This window comes from Hemisphaericaspora subhashii (genome assembly GCF_019202705.1).
Source record: "Hemisphaericaspora subhashii strain CBS 10753 chromosome Unknown scaffold9, whole genome shotgun sequence".
Lineage (NCBI taxonomy): Eukaryota > Fungi > Ascomycota > Pichiomycetes > Serinales > Debaryomycetaceae > Hemisphaericaspora > Hemisphaericaspora subhashii.
In genome coordinates this window covers 57,493-76,873 of record NW_026057206.1, presented here as the reverse complement: position 1 = coordinate 76,873, position 19,381 = coordinate 57,493, and the positions used below count along the sequence as shown (strand labels likewise).

Genomic DNA, 19,381 nt, shown 5'->3' with positions numbered 1-19,381 from the left:
TTAATGACAGTGTAATAATCTCTCTAATCTAATGGGTGCAAAAATTCATTGCGAACCAGAAAGGGTCGTGTAAATTGGTACAAACTTGACCACACTGAAAAAAACACCAAGTACTCCACTAAAATTATCAATCTCCTTCTGTTGCCACCAAAGAAAGTAAGCAGACCCAATTGAGAAAATCAAGAAAATGTCATACAAGCTAAGTTCTACATTATCAGGTCATGAACAAGACGTGCGAGATCTCTCAATCACCGCCGAAAACCAAATCATCTCGGTTCTGAGAGATTCAACCACCCGAATCTGGCAACACATCAATCATTCCAATTCTGATTCAACAATCATCTTCCATTCCCCAACTTCCAGCTTCATAAATTCAGTAGCATACATTCATGAGGGGACAGCTGAGCCATTAATCGCTAGTGGTGGACAAGATGCTATGATTTATTTGAATGATGTATATCATGGGAAGGATACCGAGGGGAAATATCAATTAATTGGTCATGAAGGAAATGTATGTGCCTTGGATTATTCTCAAGGGGAATTAATCTCAAGTAGTTGGGATTCGACGGCAAAAGTATGGGATTTGGATAGCTTTAGTGTAAAGTATGATTTAAGAGGTCATGAATCTTCAGTATGGGATTGTAAAATAATTGACCAGGGTCATTATTTGACTTGTTCGGCTGATAAATCGATTAGATTATGGCAAGGGAAATTTGAAATTCGGAAATTCTTGGGACATACTGATGTAGTTAGGAAGTTATTAGTATTGCCTGGTTTAAAACAATTCATGTCTTGTTCTAATGATGGTACTATCCGGATTTGGGATCTTGATAGTGGGAAGAATTTACAGACTCTTGTAGGACATGAATCATTTGTGTATGATTTAGGTATTTTACCTAATGGAGATATTGTTTCAACTGGAGAAGATAGAACAGTACGAATTTGGACTAATGAAGGCACGATTAAACAAGTTATCACCTTGCCTTGTATTTCCGTCTGGTGTGTTGTTGTATTAAACAATGGAGATTTTGCCGTTGGTGGATCCGATGGAGAAATCCGGGTATTCACTAATGATGAAACTCGATTCGCACCACAAGATGAATTAATCCTGTTTAAACAAGCAGTTGAATCTTCTACTATTGCCGAACAATCGTTGGATGATTTACATAAGACCGATGTCCCAGGATATGAAGTATTAGAACAACCAGGTAAGAAAGAAGGATCAACGATTATAGTCAAGAACTCAAGTGGAACAATTGAAGCCCATCAATGGTCAGGTGGAGAATGGCATAAGATAGGTGATGTTGTTGGATCGGCTTCATCGGGGAAAAAACTGGTTTATCAAGGGAAAGAATATGATTATGTGTTTGATGTTGATATTAAGGATGGTGAACCGGCCTTGAAATTACCATATAATGTGAATGATAATCCATATATCGTGGCGGAAAAATTCCTTGTTGATAATGAATTACCTTCGACATATACTGAAGAAGTTGTTAGATTTATAGAGAAGAATACGGGTGGGTTTAATTTACAAGAAGGTGGCGATGCTGATGTTGGTACTGGTCCAGCTGATGGAAGTAGGGTTATTGATCCTTATGCAGATGCATATGTTAGACAACAAAAGTTGGATAATGTGTTAAAAGTCATACCTGAAAAGACATATATTCAATTTGTTGATTATAAAAAGGATCTGCTTGTTAATGGATTAAACAAACTTAATCAATCACAAGATGAACTGGTTCAATTTTCGAATGAACAAATATCTACCGTGACTGATTATTTAACCGATTTGACTTCTAAACAGGCATTGGATTTGATTACCAAGTATGCTTCTCTTATTATTCGAAATTGGACACCTAATGCTAAATTAATTGGATATGATTTTATTAGAATAAGTATTCCCAAGATAACTACTGTTGATTTAATAAATTCTACAGAAGCGGCAGAAACCATATTGGATGTTTTGAATTCTGGATTGGGCCATGTTGATGAATCTAATATTGCTTTGTTGATGATGTTATTAAAAACTTTGAATAATTTAATTGGTACTACTTTATTTGTTCAATTATATATTGATCCAAGTGATGATGGGAAGACATATCAGTATAATCATTATTTTATAAAATTATTACGTGATTTACAATTGGTTTTAGGTAAGATATCACAACTGGCTAAATTGTATAATAGTACAATTACCACCCTTGCATCAGTTGTGTATAACTTATCAGCATATCAACTCCAAACCATTGGTTTAAAGAATAATCCAAGGGCATCAATTCCAATTGTTGAATTTATGGAGAAGGTGGGAAATCAAATTGTAGAATCAAATAGTGAAGCTGCTTATAGATTGGCTGTTGCTTATGGGAATTTAAAATATGCCAAAGCTTATGATAAAGAAACTCCAATTTGGTTAATACAAGCTGGGAATCTTTATACTATTAATGGAGAACAAAGGTTTATTGATTTAGTTGAAGATTTAAAATTATTATAAAAGTTTTTATCTATAGATGATTTGTTTTATTAATATATATTATATACGTAGGCTATTCTCTTAATCAAAGAATAATTCCGGTACTTTATGAACATATTGAACTAATTTTTGAGCAACATCTAAATTCAAATTATCACTCAATTCAATAACTGAAAACACATGAACATTTAAATTTGAACTATTACTACTTACTTTCCCAATAATTTCATAATTTTTGGTAATTTCCATATTTATTTCCATTGGTATTTCTAAAGTTATTGGTCCATTACTAATTAAGGTTGCTATATTTGAATGTCTATCGAATGATTCACATTTTCCAATTATACGAACTAATTTTCCTTGATTTGCTTGTAATAAAGTAGCATCTATTCTTATATTGGCAGCTTCCATTGTGTGTATGCTTGTAGTTGATAGTATCTACGGATCAAGGAAGAGTTAACATTGAAAGAAGACGCGTCTTTTTTTTTCAGGGTTTTTTTTGTTTTTCTGAATGGTTGCCTTAAGATTTTCACTTGGGTGGGTGAGAAATTCAAAACGTGATTAACACCCAATTCAGAAGATCTATTGGCCTGGATAACAAGTTTATAGTAACAGGGTGAGTTTATTATCATAAAAACACAATACCCGGCTTTGATTTGACAAAATTTGGCCAAGTAATAGCTTGTAACCAGGTTTTAGCTGCAAAGGATAATGTTGGTTAATCTGGGTTTTAGTATGTTAGATTGGATGTTTTATCACATAAGAAATGCTGCAAAATAGTGAAGATTTTGGTGCGAAAATGTTCAAATTGATAATTTCAACTAAGTAACCGCATTTTCAGCACATCATAGGAATCTATAATTGAAAGAAGTAACTTTATTAATAATAAGATGAATTGATATCAATGGCAATTGAATAAGACTTGATTCTTGTTTAAATAGTAAAATAATTGATAAAGAAATCTGTATCCCATATCTGATTTTCGAAGAAGATGAATCGTCTTTTTAAATCTCAATATTTTGCAACACCCAGAACTAATCTATAGTGTCCCCAGAAGAGACATTTTTTAAAGCCCAAAAATCACATAATGCTGCATAGAAATCTAAGGTTTTGAGAGTCAACAATTTATATTTCTCATTAACATTATTTCAAGAATAAGAGGTAGGAGAATTAATCAAGAATAGAGATATTATCAAGAATAGAGATATTATCTTTTATCAAGCAGTTAGATAAAACTATCAATTCTGGTTGTAACAGTTTAATAAAGTTGGTTATGTAGTTTCTGAAGTGAACTTCCTTCGCTGTGGATTTATCTATATACTACCAGTTTGTACACTTTACTGTCCACAACCATATCTATAAGAAATATTTGCAACCATGAATCACGTATTTGCACATATATTCTCAACTACGAAAGATAACACCATCTGCTAACAAGAATTTAATGAGTATATTGAAGGTTGTAATTCACGATAGGGTTTCCTGATATCCATCGTGTAATATAGCATTGCAGTAGTACGCATTGGAGAGTAAGCGAGTTAGACAGAAAAGAGACACATATAAATAATGACGTCATAATTATTGTCAAGGTTTTTAAAATGCGCAAGAAAAAATCAAATTTAAGAAATTACCGCTAAGCAAATTATTAATTATTAATTTATTGGTAACAACTCCGAACTTCAAATGTTAAATAAAATAATAAATAAATCTTAAACAAAACCCAAATTAAGGAATCATACGATATATTTACACATTATAAAGTAAATCGGACTTAGATTTATAAAGTTAGACTACATAATTAATGAGTCATCTTCATTGTACTGTTTTACGTCAGGTGAGTATTTGACGTTAAATATACGGTAGATGTGTAATCTTACAGTACATATAGGGAATGTGGTGAATGTTTGTTGAAATGGATGTGGTGAATCTGTTTATAAATCGTGGCATCTGTTGTCGTTGTTCCATGTGAAAAGTGAACGGAACTGCATATAACCCATGTCCTCCTTCCCCCACATTATTATTTTTTTTTAATTTAATTATAATACTCGGAGTTTAATAATTTATTTGTTTAACCCAATACCCAAGAATTTCCCTCTCTCTCTCGACTATAGTTAAACAAATTGTCTATTATTATTAATTAATATTTATTTATTTACTTTTCTATCTTCTTTATTCTTCTTCTTCTATCTTCACTTGCTATTAGAGTAACAATGTTAGGTAGACTTGGACAAAGATATCTCCTCAAAACATTAAATAGAATACCATATTCTTATTATACAACTATTACATTGGCTAATTATGAGCATTTTGCAACAACTAGTAATACTAATGAAACCTTACAACGCATTCATGATCATATTATAGCACCATTATATAGAACAACATGTTCTTCAACTCAACTTACCAACACCAAAGGTACCAACAACAACAACAACAACAGCTTACAATTACCATTTGAAATCCATTGTCTTAAACTTCCTCAGAATCAAGAAAGACCAATTGTAAATTCATTTCTTGATGCTCAAAATTTATATCATATTCATAAACATCCATTTTATTTTGATGATCCTAAACACAAATATTGTATTGAATTACTTAAACTATTTCAAGTTTATTATGATGAAATTACAAGATTAAGAGATTTTATCGCATTTCATACAGGTTCTACTCATTTCAATGTTTCAACGAATCAACTTATTAAATTAATTGAAGATTTTAGACAAACAACTAGATCTAGAAGAATTAATATAATGACTAATAGATTACTTGAATTACTTGATAGTTCATCTTATCATAAACAATTAATCAGGGTATCTAGTTCAATTGAAGAAACTAATCAAATTTTAAGTTTATTTGAATATAAACTTGATTATTTCATTGATTTAATAAAATTATATTATCGTAAATTTAATAAGTTTGAAACGATTTCAACTTTAGGAGATTTATCAAATTGCTTGCGTAGTGATATTGAATGCTTACTGATTCCAACTAAATTTAATCAACAATATTTCCAATCAATAATATTAAAATATCGTGTCAATAAACTTATTGAGATATTAAATGAACATTCAGATACTCCAATATCTGTTTTAACTAAAATCATTAATCATCCCCATTTAGATCATTATATTTATATATTAGATATCCAATCAAATAGTGATCATTATTCAATTGGTTTCGTTAATAGTCATTACTTAAACATGTTATTAAATACTGGACTTATACCCCATTCTCATGATTATTACCAAATAGCCCCTAAATTATATCAATTATCTATCGATACTACCCAACCAGAAATAATCAATACTGCAGCCAAGAAAGTATTAGAAGAATGGACTAGTTTCATTGCGTCAAATCGCAATATTCATGATCTGTTCCATGATTGTCCATTATCCAAAATATACAATGTTTCATCGGATATTCATGTCAATTATGTATTTAGTAGTTTTTTATTAAATCATATCCCATTGGAGAAATATATTCATAATTGTACTGGCAACAACGACTTGCGGGACAGGTTGTTTGAAACGTTTAAAGAAGTAGCTGATCATCATCCCCATACTAGACATTATTTGTTTGCATATTTAACTCCAGAACAATTTGTAAATATATTTAATTCATCCCGGTTAATTAAATATTTTAAATTGAGGAATATCCCATTATATAACTTATTTCCAAAGAATTCAAAGGTTTTCAAACATATTGATAAACTTGAATCAATTAGAAATGAATCTGGTAAGAAATTTGGGGATATGAATTTATCCGAATTTAAACATTTGATAATGGGATTAGAACCTGAATTATCGAATAGTTTAAGTGAAGAATACGTCATTGATAATTTATATATCTTAGATGATCTACTTGATCGTAAGAAGTAGTTGGAATAATCCCATTAGAGGGCTTCCTTTGTTATTATTGTAGAATAATCCACTTCTTCATATGTATAGTTAAAGCATGATAACCAATATCATATATAAAACAGCCTCTTCATTATCTAATTTAAGACAAATCTAAACATCGGTATAACATTCGTTATAATTATTTCTNCCTCTTCATTATCTAATTTAAGACAAATCTAAACATCGGTATAACATTCGTTATAATTATTTCTCTGTAACCTATTACTAGAAAATCTCCCTTTCTAAATATCATTAGCCAGATTATTCTAAATTCTCGTGACTAGAATTGGTGCTCTGTTTTTTTGGGTCTATATTGGCGGTCTAGATTTATTTTTGTGTTGTTGTGTTAGATTCTTTTTTTTTTGCAGCCAATTTTAACCACCAGATCGCCAAAAATTTGAGAAAAACTTTACATTTATTCTTCCTTTCTTTTCTTCTTTCTTTCTTTACCGACCACAAACAAAAAAGCCTACCAACATAATAATGCCCCCCAGTTCTACCCAACCTGATCAATCCCCAATCAATCAATCAAAGCCAATTATGTCTTTTAATGCCCCAAAAAGGTATTCTTGTTTTGAAATTAGTTGGAAAGAGAAGGTGGATAACCACCACAAATAATTGATATCCAAAAAAGCCCAAAAAACCAAACTCAATCCTTCTTCCAGAAACAATCAATGCACTAATGTCCCTACTCCCTTATCCATAAACCATACGCTTAACAAGTAAATTGATTAATCTAAGTCAGAATTTACTTTAACAATTCATTTAAAAATCTTCATCTTCTTGTTAATTAAATTAAAACTTTGACTTGTCTGGGCTAACTGTGGATTTCTTATCTTCTTTACTTGTCACTTGAATGAATCGAAATGAATAGATGTGCTGGAGGTTTGATTGGAGGTGGTGGATATTGGAGCTTGGATTTTGAGGTGGTGGTGGAAGAATTCGAATGGATGTGGGAGGATTTGAATGGAGGTAGAGGAGATTTGGAGGTTTATTTTGAAGTGGCGACAGGATTTGATATGGTAATGGAAGAGTTCGAATGGATGTTCTGGAGATTTTAATGTGAATTTCGAGGTGGTGGTGGAAGAGTTTTAATGATTTTGCTTCCCGTTTATTTCAATGGTTTCTTTGTGGAGATTTGCATGTGGTGTTCAATGAAGACGACGGTTTTATGATTCAACTTGGAGAGAGCTATGCTCAGTTTCATGTATTGTGTGTAGTCTGCATACTGAATTAGCCCCCAGGCAAATGGTTAGTTTATATCTGACAGGTTTGTTTTTATCTGATTTCCACGGAAGATGGATTGACTCCATGTTGGAATTAGAAATGAAGAGTGTGATGAAGACTTAAATTTGGATTTGTGTATTGGGTATTGGGTAATCTCAATGGTGGTGATGAAGGTTTGATTTGATCTAGGTTGGAATTACACAGAGGCGTGAGGGTTGGATCTGGATTCAAGGGCTTTATGGGCCCTCTGAGGATTTCAATGGGATATCGACGGTGGTTGCAACCTTAACATCACCCCCGAATAGCAGAATAGAAAAGAAGAGGTCATCGAAAGAGGTGGTAATTTTGATGGTGAACCTCAGATATCCAAGAGATATCCCGGTCTGTGTGGTAGAATCATCAGTTGGAAAACTATTACTACCATTCTCAAAACTTTCCAATATCAAGACATAGAAGGAACATCTGAGGTTATTTCTGAAACTCATGAAGGACCAACTGAGGTTATTTGTGGAAATACTCAAAGTTAACAGTAGGCCCTTTCCACTTTTACTCATGTATAATCACCTCCACAGTGAGGAATCTCAAAAGTTTCCTATATAAACCAAGGACAAGTACATCTACTAGCTCATTGATAAATCATTTATATAAATCTGACGAGAGACAGGACAAACTAGCAATTATGGTTAATCAACAAATTCTACACTGCAGCAAACTCAAATTGGCCCACATGATTGTCATTTAAAAGGGCTCCACTCCATGAATACTATGCAGGTTCATGGGAACTTTCAGAGAATTATGATACATCCAAGTAAGATGAAAATTATTGAACTGCTCCATCCATTTGATAAGTCTCCAACACATTCGATGAGTCTGAAGATCAAGATGGCAATTTTTACGATTTTTGAAGACAAAGCGATCAATTGTCGCAATATTAAAGATGAAGTGACAAATATTCAATTGTTGAAGGTGGAGAATACCGCAGTGATTCCATTATTGCCCCTCGGTTGATGGTTTATGATGATGAAGAAGCAATCTATCCAGCAATATGATTATATACCACCTCCCTAATATGGCTCCAATTACTATTGTCGTTTCGTAATGTGTTCCTGCAAGAGATGAGGTTTTACTTAAAGATGTCCATATCATCATTAGTTGGGATGACTGTTGATCATAAGAAGGGGGGGGACTGCAAATGTAAATCTAGGTTGCATAGCGAAACTGTTTCCTCCCGTAGCACTTCTATTTCAAATGTTTTATATGGCTTGTTGGCCGAAGGGGAGTTTGGTTATGACCGATATGGCAGAATATGATTTCATTCGATTTAGGTTAGAATTTGTTAAACTATGTACTAGCGTAAAAGCAAACAGTTCTCGAGAAGTTGAGTACTCTTGCAATACGCGGACTGGGGTTATACTTGAGTTAATTCATGATAATATTCAAGGAGAAGAGTCCACGTACTAATCTTAGGTAATTAGTTAATGTAAATTGTTGCAAGAATAACTCAACCCTGAGCCTAGTTTAAATTGGAAAGTAATTGGTAAGCCGGTTAAAAAGGAATATCATATAATATGATATAATATGATATAATATAATATAGTATAATATAATATAATATGAATGAAACCTCAAGCCTAGTGGATATCTCCGGCTTGCATTCGGGAACGGATTGCTAACATTCTCCTACGTTCTCGTTTATGAGAATTTCCAATCCTACGGTCAAGAGAAAGTATGCTGATCATACTCAATTGTACAATGTGACTTCTAAATATTGATGTCAACATCGTAATTAATAATAATCTCTGAGACAAAAAGATTAATAAAGAACAAGATTGCAATAAGTTGGAGAGATATGTCTTACGCTTAAGTTTGCTGTTTCTGTATTCGATCATGAATTTCATGTGTGCGATAATAATATCCCCGCCATGGACTTGGTACAATGACTGTGGAAATTGTCATCAAGTAGATTGTTCTTCATTCATGTTAAGACTACATAAATAAACCCCACCCAGTTATCAATTCTTCTACATATATAATCTATATAAGTTTCTTATATTTTCGAGAAAACGATTTGGTGATTGTAAGATATTGGCAATGATTTACCTTTAACCCGATACTCGGTAATAGTAGGAAATGTCGCATGTCGTCTAACGTTGAGAGATAATAAAATTCAACAAAGAATGTCTCTTTTATTTGTCATTTACACTACCCTTCACTCTCCACCTTTACAATCTCCATCTATGGATGGCTCCCCCCTCCAAATTCCCCCTTCAATTTGTAATCCTTTACTTTTACTTCCTCCAATTTATCAAACCTCCTTTTTTTGAAAACCAGGAGTGTAAGTTATTAACAAAAGTCTTCAATTGGATATTTCTATTCTTTTTATATCTCCGATATTGTTATAAGGAAATATGTTACTGAAGAAATTATCACATCAATCAAGAAGGATTATTTATATTAAGTACTCAATTGTTCCTAAACCATTATGTTGCATTGGAAATGCTATTTACATCAGTACTAGAACAGCCACACATGCTGATTCTTCTTCTCCTGGTGCTATCACCAAACAATCAAGTTCAAGATGTTTTACAACTACTTCATTCAAGATGGCCAACCAAATTGAAAATGATTATGAAATTGATTTAATCTCATTAAAGAAGAAACCAAAGAAGAAGGCACAAAAAGATATAGAACCAATGTTTAAGTTTGATGTTCCAGATTATAAGATTCCAGATTTGAAACTATCAGAATATCAAGAAGTATATGAAGAAGGTACTAAACCAATCTATGAAGAATTTTGTGGACGGTTTAATGAACCTGAATTACCGTTCACAGTGAATGAACTAAGAGATTTATGTGAATATGCGTGCGCAAATACTGCTGAATCATTATCAGATGTGTTGACTTCATTTGCTGATAAACATAAACAGTCCGTTAATCACCAAATTATGGTTAGTATTTTTCAGCAGCTTCTAGATTCTCACCCAGTTTTTGAGTCACATTTCAATACACTCATGTCTCAAACAGATAATGTTAAGTTACGGCTAGAAAGATTCTTTAAAAGTGGCTTAGGTTGGTTTAGTAATGAATTAAAGGGATTCTCTGAATGTAAGTCAAAAAAGCAATTTGATAAAGAGTTAAATAGATTGATCTTCAAATATGAACAAAAATTGCCCAACTATCATACAGCGAGTCCAAAATATTTAAGAATTCTTTTTCGAGTAACCAGATTGAAGGAATTGCGAAAGATTTTGAATTCACTTGATTATCCATTGGAAGAAATTAGATACATTGTGAATTTATCGAAATTTGAAGACTGTAATAAAGCAATTAAAGAAAAGAATTTGTCAGCAAGCAATTCTTTAAAGGGCTTATGTCACTTCTTAAATTGGTCTCACTTAACCAAGTCTAATGGAAACTATACAGTTTTATCTGAATTGCAACATTCAATTGAATTACATGAAGTTCCGTCTATATGCGAGCTGGTAAGGAACCATCTAATAATGACCATCTTAAAAGACCCAGACGCTAAGATGTCCACTTTAGACCCTTCGGATTTTAAATTTATTTGGGACTCCGAGAACAACACAATCAATTTCATGTCTAGCTTAATGATGTATTCGGGCTTAACTCCCGAGGTTTTGAAAACGTATATTGCACAACATCTTGACAGGGGTTCCTCACGTAAAGAGCTTCATAATCAGTTACGCAAGTTTACCTTATCCAATCTTGAAAAGAAACTTGGAGGCAATTATTATGATTGGATTGTTGATATTCTAAGTGATAATGAATTTGAATTGGCTTTCCTTAATATTATGCCAAATTTTGGATGTAGAAAGTATGAATGTTTTCCTGATATTATCCCCTTTGCCAGTGAAATTGAATCTTTAAGTAGAAAGTATAAGTCAGACGGTGGGTTCGAGAAATTATTAGATATTTTAAGTAAAGATGAGAATACGAGTGATGAGCTCAGGAAGGTTCTTAGATCCTTCAACATGATTTGTTGTAACAAGACGGATATTTTGCTGGAATTATTATCCGACAAAAGGTTAGTTGAAGAGTACTATGATAAGAATTTCGATAGATTTATCAACGAGATAATCTTCATTCAGGGCTCTGCGAGACTAGATATTATTGAGTTCTGGCAAAAGATGGAACGCGTGATGTTAAATGGTGAGGACAAAGCTCCTGTCAATCTAAGACTTTCTCAATTTAATCGCTTGTGGGGTAGTTATGGATGGGAGAAAGGCAAAAAATTGCCACCGGGTAGAACGTTTTGCAATCTACAGGATAAGGTGAAGGCAGTGCTAATCAATCATTATGCTCTAGGTCGGCAATATCAACCCAAACAGGCTCAAGAATATAAGCAAATACCCGATGACTTGAGTATTCATGATTTTACTCCACAATTAGTGAAATTGCAAGCAAAGCTTGGAAGTTCGTTTGCTAATTTTTCGCCTGACCAAATTCTTGAGGCTTTGCAAAGCCAAATAGATGCTCTGTTTGAAAATTGCGACTCAGAAGTTTTGGCATCGAATAAACCTGTTGCGTTGAATGAACTTCGGTTGAAAAGCAGGTTGGAGCGTTTATTTGATACAAATGGTGGGAACACTCAAGTATTAGATCTGGTTCTTAACTCCCAAGCGGTATTTGAGAAATTTGAAGCATCTAAATCAGGCAATAAACTTGATCAGAAACAAATTAAACCTCAAGAATATAAGCAAATCCCAGATGATTTAAATATTCATGATTTTACTCCACAATTAGCTACGTTAAAGCAACATCTTGGAACTTCATTTGCTAGTGTGTCACCAAAACAAATTATTGAAACCTTGCAGAGTGAGATAGATGCCCAGTTTGAGAATAGCGAATCTGAAGTCTTGGCATCGAATAAGCCCGTTGCATTAGATGAACTTCGATTGAAGAATAGGTTAGAACGTTTATTTGACATAAATGGTGGCAATACTCAAGTATTGGACGTGGTTCTTAATTCCCAAGAGGTATTCAAAACATTTGAAGCTTCGAAAGCAAGTGCCGGCACAAATCAAAGAGAATACAAGCAAATCCCAGATGATTTGAATATCCATGATTTTACTCCGCAGTTATATAAGTTGAGATCAGCGCTTGGATCATCATTTGCTAGCATGTCGCCAGACCAGATTCTTGAAACATTACGAAGTCAAATTGATTCCCTGTTTGAAAAATATGACTCTGAAGTCATGGCATCTAACAAGACTGTGTCTTTTGATGAGATTCGGTTGAAGAAAAGGTTAGAACGGTTATTTGACATTAATGGTGGAGATACGCAAGTTTTAGATCTGGTTCTTAATTCCCAGTCAGTGCTTGAAAATTTTGAAGCAACTAAAGTTGGGGCTGCTCTTAAGAATAAACAAAGTGAAATTCCTAGTCATGAGGAATCTATAATCTGTACTAAGAAGTTTATGGACTCGATTAAGAAGGATTTAAAGAAAAAGAATGATTCTAACGAAAGTCAACCTAATGAGAGACCAAGTACACCAGTTGAGATTGCAAGCGGAATTGATGAAGGGCAACTGGAAGCCAAATATGCCCATATTAATGAATTATTTTCTAATTTAGATAAAGAATCCACTCCTGCTGATTTGTCATTTGGTGGGTATGGATCCATGATGGAATCATTGATGGGTGCAATTAAATCTACATCCACTGGAAATGGTCCTCTTCAACCACCATCTCCACCATTGTTTATTTCCCTTTCCTCCAAGAATGAGAAACGCAAGGCAAACCAGAAGAGTGTAAAACCTCCATCGCCACCTCCAGTGATGTCAACTTCCAAGAAGGATGGAGATATGAAGAAATCAGCAGAAAACGTGCGTCCTCCATCTTCACCTCCAGTGGTTTCAACTGTTAAGAACGATGGAGCTATGAAGAAACAGGCAGAAAACGTGCGTCCTCCTTGTCCACCTCCAGTTATTTCGAAACCAATTGAGATCACCATCGAAAAGGCAATACAAGAAGCCTTATCGCCAGATGCTGAAATCGGAGAACGTGCTGTACCAAAGATACCAAAGATACCAAAGAAGGAAGAACACTCTTCAGTTAATGTTTCAGCATTGGAAGATTTCTTACAACAGGCGCGTAAAGAGAATTACGATGTCAATAGGGCAAAGGATGCACTTGAATGGAGTACTTCTATGATGTATAAAGGTGAACCAGTTGAGAATGATTTTATTAATAATCCCAATACATCATTTTTATTATTGACAGTTGAAGGTGGTATTATCCCAGTTGATCGTGCTTCATTGGGTGAAATTAAGGAAGAAGATATATTTACTATTCTTAGTAAGTTTGAAAAACTGGAATTAACCCAATCATTGGGTGCAGTTCAAAGATTAAAACGTCATCATTGGAGAATGATTGGTAGTAGAACAGATGGGGATAAAAAATATTTCATCATGGCTAAACCTAAGCGGGCTAGAGGTTGGCGTATTATGAGGACTATTAAGACGATTTTGGCAATTATTGGGTCGATATTGATTACATTGGTGGGAATTAATTTCTTTGTAGATGATTTGAAGAGTATTGAACAGAAGAAGGAAGAAGAGGAGGATGAAGCAGAGAGGATTGCTGAATTTGAGGCATTGGCAAGAGATGTTTCGGGACCTTTCACATTGACAACTGATCCTGCATCTCTTGCAACACATCCAGATGATGAGGAAGATCTGTTGGAAGAATCTCAAAAGAATCAAGGTGCATGGTTGAAGAATTTACTCTGGAAGTAAATTATTTGAATGATTTTAAGTTTGTCGTTTTTTATAGTTATCAATTTTTCATTTAGCATAAATAAGTTAAACAATCTATGATTTTAGTAAACTTTTACAAGGGGTTCTATTTGAACTGCGTTTAGAAGATTAAGGGCCTATCCATCTGATTCTACTCAATAACTGTACATCGCAATGACTCGTCTATTAAATATTCTATAAATTATTTTCGTCTAATTAGTATGACTTCCAGGTACAATCTTGAAAGATAAAATGTCATTCTTTCCTACATCTACGGTATCTTCTTCACCAATTTTTCTTCCACCAACACCTTCAATAGCTGCAATAGTTACATCTCCCATAATTTTTCTAGCTACTGAGATTACCGGCGTTCCCTTTTTAACCAAAATACAATCTCTAAATACATAATCTCCAGAATTCACCGTAAAACTATTTATATTTCTCACGGGGAAAATTGGAACTAATTGTAATAAATCAGCAGCTGCTTGTAATAATTGAACCACACCAGTTGATCCAAATCTATATAGTACCAAATCACGGATATTTTCAATTCGGTTCCTTAATTTATCATCAAGGGGTTTTAGACCTGATTCGGGACCTAAATCATCTATTGTATCTACAAATTCACTTCCTGGTTCATATTGTATATAATTTTGTGCTTTTAATTTCCGTAAGAAAACTTCAGTTATTGAAGAAGTTAAAATTGCTTTCAGTTTTGGATATTTTAATATAATTTTAGATACATTTTTATCAGAATCAGGATGATCCATTTTATTTAATGATAATACGGTGGGGAATTTTACTTGCATAAAAGTTTTCACCACTTTTTCAATTAATTCTTGATTCCAATCTTGTAAAGGTGGTAAACCAGGTAATAAATCTAAAGTTTGACCAATTAATTTCTTATTGGCAGAATATCCTCCTAATTGTTGACATAGGGTATCTAAAGTACTTGATTTAGTTCCAACATGTTTCCTTACCACGGAGGGCCATCTTTCAGTTAAATTCCCCAAAATCCATCTAAAAATTTCATCTTGTAACCATTCAATATCTTGTAATGGATCATAACCTCTAGTAGCTTTCCCCTCGGCATCAGTAGTTCCACTAACATCAACAATATGAATCAAACAATCAGCTTCCGTCAAATCTCCAAGGAATTTATTCCCCAATCCACGACCTAAATGAGCATTGGGAACTAAACCTGCAACATCTAATAACATTATAGGTACTCCTCTTTTCCCATTTCTACAATAACCATAATTTGGTTTACAATTAGCTTGTAAACCAAATCGACTACATGCACAATCAATTTCAAGATATCCAGTGGCTTTATTTGGATCAATGGTTGTGAATGGGAATGCACCTACTTTTGCATGGGCGTCGGTTAAAGAATTTAATGTGGTTGATTTCCCACTAGATGGTTTTCCTACTAAACCTATAACTATTTCTCTACCCATATTATTCTTGTTATATGTTTTCTTAATTTCAATGGTGGACCTAGACCTACAAACTAAATGAAAAATTTTTGTATAAAAAGATGCGCTTAAATTTATTTTTATTTTTTCGGTTGAGTCTTTGTATAAAGAGAGACTGGAGATGCAATTGATAAATATGAGAAAAGTATCTGGAACGACGATCTGCAGTGTCATCCATTATGGTTGGAGTATAACACCAGTAGGATATTATCATTGGATACTATATGAATATATACAATTTGAGGTTGTTGGAAGATTGAAAGAGAGAGTGGTTCCACGCTTTGAACGTGCCAAACAAGTAAGCCGTAGTATTTCACAGTTGATTTACTGGGAGGCGGGGAGCTTCGAACAGAACATGATAGTTAGCATGTTGGGTATGTATTGACTCTAAGTTATTTTTAATTGCACATTCATTAGAATATGATAATTATAGTTCTATGGAGATTATCAGTAAAATATAGGTTTGATGGTAGCGCCATCATAGAAAGGAGGCACTGGCCCTGGCTGGATTGCTGCGTGGGGGGCTAGACTCATAGACTGAGTAACAAAAAAAAATAAAACAGAACAACACATAATTTCATTCAATCACATCCCGATTCATCCTAATCTTAATTGAAATATATAAGAAGAAGAACAAGACGAACTGAATCAATTAAAATATAATGGCTCTTAGTGTTGGTACAATATTTGGTAATATATCTGGAGGACTTTCCAGTGATTTTAAAAAGAAGAATTTCTCAGTTTACGGACAATGGATTGCAATTATTACAATCTTTTTATGTTTAGCCTTGGGAGTTGCTAATATATTTCATTTCAATTTAGTAATTATATTCTCAATTATATGTATAGTACAAGGCTTAATTGTTGTATTTGTTGAAATGCCATTTTTACTTAAAATATGTCCATTAACTGATACATTTGTTAATTTTGTTAAAAGATTTGATGATAATTTACCAAGATGTGGATTCTATTTATTGAATGGTGTTATACAATGGTTAAGTTTAACATTACAATCAACTAGTTTAATTGTTGTTGCTGTATTCTTTACCCTTGCAAGTTTCTGTTATGCAATGGCATATTTTACACATCAAGAATTTATGAAATCAACATTAGATGTTAGTGGAAGTAGTAGTGGAAATCAAACTGATTTTGAAGCTCAAGTTGGTCAACATATTGTTAGAAATGTATTATAGAGAGTTTGTAGGACATATTTTCTTTTTATCACACTCTTCTCTTTTCCCTCCCCCTGTTCCTTTTATAAATTAAATATAACTAATAAATGTGTTTGCCGTCTGCTATCTTTCTTCATGTATCATATTGAATGTATTCCTAACTTAATCAAACAGAGCTAAAGATTTTACAATAAAACTTTGCGTATGAACCTCCAGTAGTACGTAAGGTTCCTAACTGATGTTAATGCTTAGGCAAATAAAGGTACGTAGGGCAAGAGCTCGAGTACTAAAAGTGATTTGACAATTAGAAGATCCTTAATTAGAACTTTATTATCTTCAATTAAATGAAGTGGTTTTGTTTAAATAAGGTAAATATTCAAAGCCACTAATCTTAATTGAAGACAATAAACCTTTGCCTTTTGGGTGTTCTATGTCCTAAGATCTGACAGTTACATATAATCTGTACAGTAATTAATCCAAAAACCGTTGCCATTTAGAACAAACTGTCAAATTTAATAGAAGGAAAAAAAAAAGAAAGAAAAAAAAAAAACAAAGAAAAATTTAGAATTCATCATCACATCACATCACATTTCAACGGTAATTAATTTTATATAAGTTGACACAATACTTTTACTACTATACATATTCATATCATGTCAGGTATACTACCATATGTAGAGGATACAGTACCCTCTAAACTAAAACGAGGGAAATATACTGAAAAATCAGATCATCACGATTCACCATATCAACCGCCAACAACAACATCACTTTCCTATGATCAAGTAAATGATAATGCCGATGAATTAATAGAACTCAGAGGAGAAGGAAGATACTTTGGAGTAACCGACCCATCAAACCCCTCTCAAGCATTAGGCCCTATCTGTGCAAATTGTCATAAAAGAGGTCATTTGCGTGCTAAATGTAAAACAGTAATTTGTCATAAATGTGGAATTGTTGGTGATCATTATGAAACTCATTGTCCTACAACTTTAATATGTGCAAGATGTGGTGAAAAGGGGCATATTGCAATCAACTGTAGTAGTAAAGTTAAAAAAAGACTGTATTGTCGAAATTGTGATACATTTACTCATGGTGATGAAAATTGTCCAAGTATTTGGAGATCATATTTAACTAAACGTGAAACTGATAATGATGAAAATAATGAATGTCTGGCATTACCGGTTATTTATTGTTATAATTGTGGAGATAATGAACATTATGGTGATGAATGTCCAAAATATAGAACTTCAAGAATACCAAATGTAGGTTCAGCATTTAGTGGAAGTAATTTACCTAGAAAATTCCGTCCATTATATTTTTCAAGACTTAAGAGTAAGAGTAATATTGGTACTAGTAGTAGTAGAGGAGGAAATGATAGTTATTATAGACCAGAAAGTGCAGTTACAGATTATCAAAGTGATTATTCCCTGGGTACAAGAAATTACTTCAGCAACAACAACAACGATTATCTGAATTCATTTGGACAATATGAATTGAATAATAATTATAATAATAAAATGCCAAGTCGATCAGGATATATGCCACCAGCAACAGTCAAAGGAAATAATAGTGCAAGCATGCATAAAGCTAATAGTTTTAATGGCAGACCAATAACAAATTTTAGTTTACCTACAAGAAGTGGAACTATTCGAAAGATTGTTTCTATGGACTACGGTGATAATAATAATAACAATAATAATAAGCCAAAGCAGAAGCAAAATCATAATAATAATAATGGAGGTATAAATAAACCAAAGCAAAAGAAACAGGGAAAGAAATCTTCAAGGCAAGATCTTAATGGTCCAACTAGATCGGGGTTGATTACAGAAAGTGGTGGTAATAAAAAGAAGCCTGCAAGATTTATGAGATATTAGATTTCATGTATTTATTGGCTAATTAGCTATTATAGACCTTTTCAGTTGTATTAGTATTACTATTATTGTATTAGAATGTGTATATGCTAGAAATCAAACTAAATCAAGGGTTAGTGGTTTGATGGAATAACTTGTCTATGTTTGGTCAGTTGTTAAAATTCTGTAGTGTATTAATTGACTAGATTAGAAATATCATAATCTATAAAGACGCTTATCTTATTCCTGGTCATCAAATCTTGATTGCTAAATATAAAAACGATAAGATGTTCTCAATTCAAAATAAGATAGGCATCTCTATTGATTATCATATTCCGTTCCCAGCCGATTAGGGCACGACATAATTACCAAATGACACTCTTTTTTGTAATTACACTAGTTGCCAGAACATGCTTGAAGTTATACTTCCTTGAAACGTGGATTTCCTAATTTTTAGTTTTATCAATTTCTCATTAACTTGTGTTGATACATCCAGACAAAATAAGGGGGTTTTTTGGAGCCAC

The 19,381-nt window shown here is 33.1% G+C and overlaps 8 protein-coding genes across 8 annotated transcripts; 6 read left to right on the top strand and 2 right to left on the bottom strand. All coding sequences in view use genetic code 12, as the record gives it.

The window, feature by feature from the left end:
• Positions 1-187: 187 nt before the first annotated feature.
• On the top strand, positions 188-2,494 carry DOA1 (Doa1p; the record flags this gene model as incomplete). The annotated part of the gene is made up of 1 exon (XM_049407357.1): positions 188-2,494. The coding sequence occupies one exon, from the start codon at positions 188-190 to the stop codon at positions 2,492-2,494; it is 2,307 nt and encodes a 768-aa protein (XP_049266323.1).
• Positions 2,495-2,554: 60 nt separating this feature from the next.
• J8A68_000346 (uncharacterized protein) lies at positions 2,555-2,884 on the bottom strand (the record flags this gene model as incomplete). The annotated part of the gene is made up of 1 exon (XM_049407345.1): positions 2,555-2,884. The coding sequence occupies one exon, from the start codon at positions 2,882-2,884 to the stop codon at positions 2,555-2,557; it is 330 nt and encodes a 109-aa protein (XP_049266322.1).
• Positions 2,885-4,683: 1,799 nt separating this feature from the next.
• J8A68_000345 (uncharacterized protein) lies at positions 4,684-6,351 on the top strand (the record flags this gene model as incomplete). The annotated part of the gene is made up of 1 exon (XM_049407334.1): positions 4,684-6,351. One exon carries the CDS (start codon positions 4,684-4,686, stop codon positions 6,349-6,351), a length of 1,668 nt encoding a protein of 555 aa, XP_049266321.1.
• Positions 6,352-7,238: 887 nt separating this feature from the next.
• J8A68_000344 (uncharacterized protein) lies at positions 7,239-8,126 on the top strand (the record flags this gene model as incomplete). Its single annotated transcript, XM_049407323.1, has 2 exons — positions 7,239-7,417; positions 7,913-8,126. The coding sequence occupies 2 exons, from the start codon at positions 7,239-7,241 to the stop codon at positions 8,124-8,126; spliced, it is 393 nt and encodes a 130-aa protein (XP_049266320.1).
• A 1,881-nt stretch (positions 8,127-10,007) lies between these two features.
• J8A68_000343 (uncharacterized protein) lies at positions 10,008-14,357 on the top strand (the record flags this gene model as incomplete). Its single annotated transcript, XM_049407312.1, has 1 exon — positions 10,008-14,357. One exon carries the CDS (start codon positions 10,008-10,010, stop codon positions 14,355-14,357), a length of 4,350 nt encoding a protein of 1,449 aa, XP_049266319.1.
• A 212-nt stretch (positions 14,358-14,569) lies between these two features.
• On the bottom strand, positions 14,570-15,814 carry J8A68_000342 (uncharacterized protein; the record flags this gene model as incomplete). Its single annotated transcript, XM_049407301.1, has 1 exon — positions 14,570-15,814. One exon carries the CDS (start codon positions 15,812-15,814, stop codon positions 14,570-14,572), a length of 1,245 nt encoding a protein of 414 aa, XP_049266318.1.
• A 680-nt stretch (positions 15,815-16,494) lies between these two features.
• On the top strand, positions 16,495-17,025 carry TVP18 (Tvp18p; the record flags this gene model as incomplete). The annotated part of the gene is made up of 1 exon (XM_049407290.1): positions 16,495-17,025. One exon carries the CDS (start codon positions 16,495-16,497, stop codon positions 17,023-17,025), a length of 531 nt encoding a protein of 176 aa, XP_049266317.1.
• Positions 17,026-17,657: 632 nt separating this feature from the next.
• On the top strand, positions 17,658-18,881 carry J8A68_000340 (TRAMP complex RNA-binding subunit; the record flags this gene model as incomplete). The annotated part of the gene is made up of 1 exon (XM_049407279.1): positions 17,658-18,881. The coding sequence occupies one exon, from the start codon at positions 17,658-17,660 to the stop codon at positions 18,879-18,881; it is 1,224 nt and encodes a 407-aa protein (XP_049266316.1).
• Between the last annotated feature and the right edge of the window lie 500 nt (positions 18,882-19,381).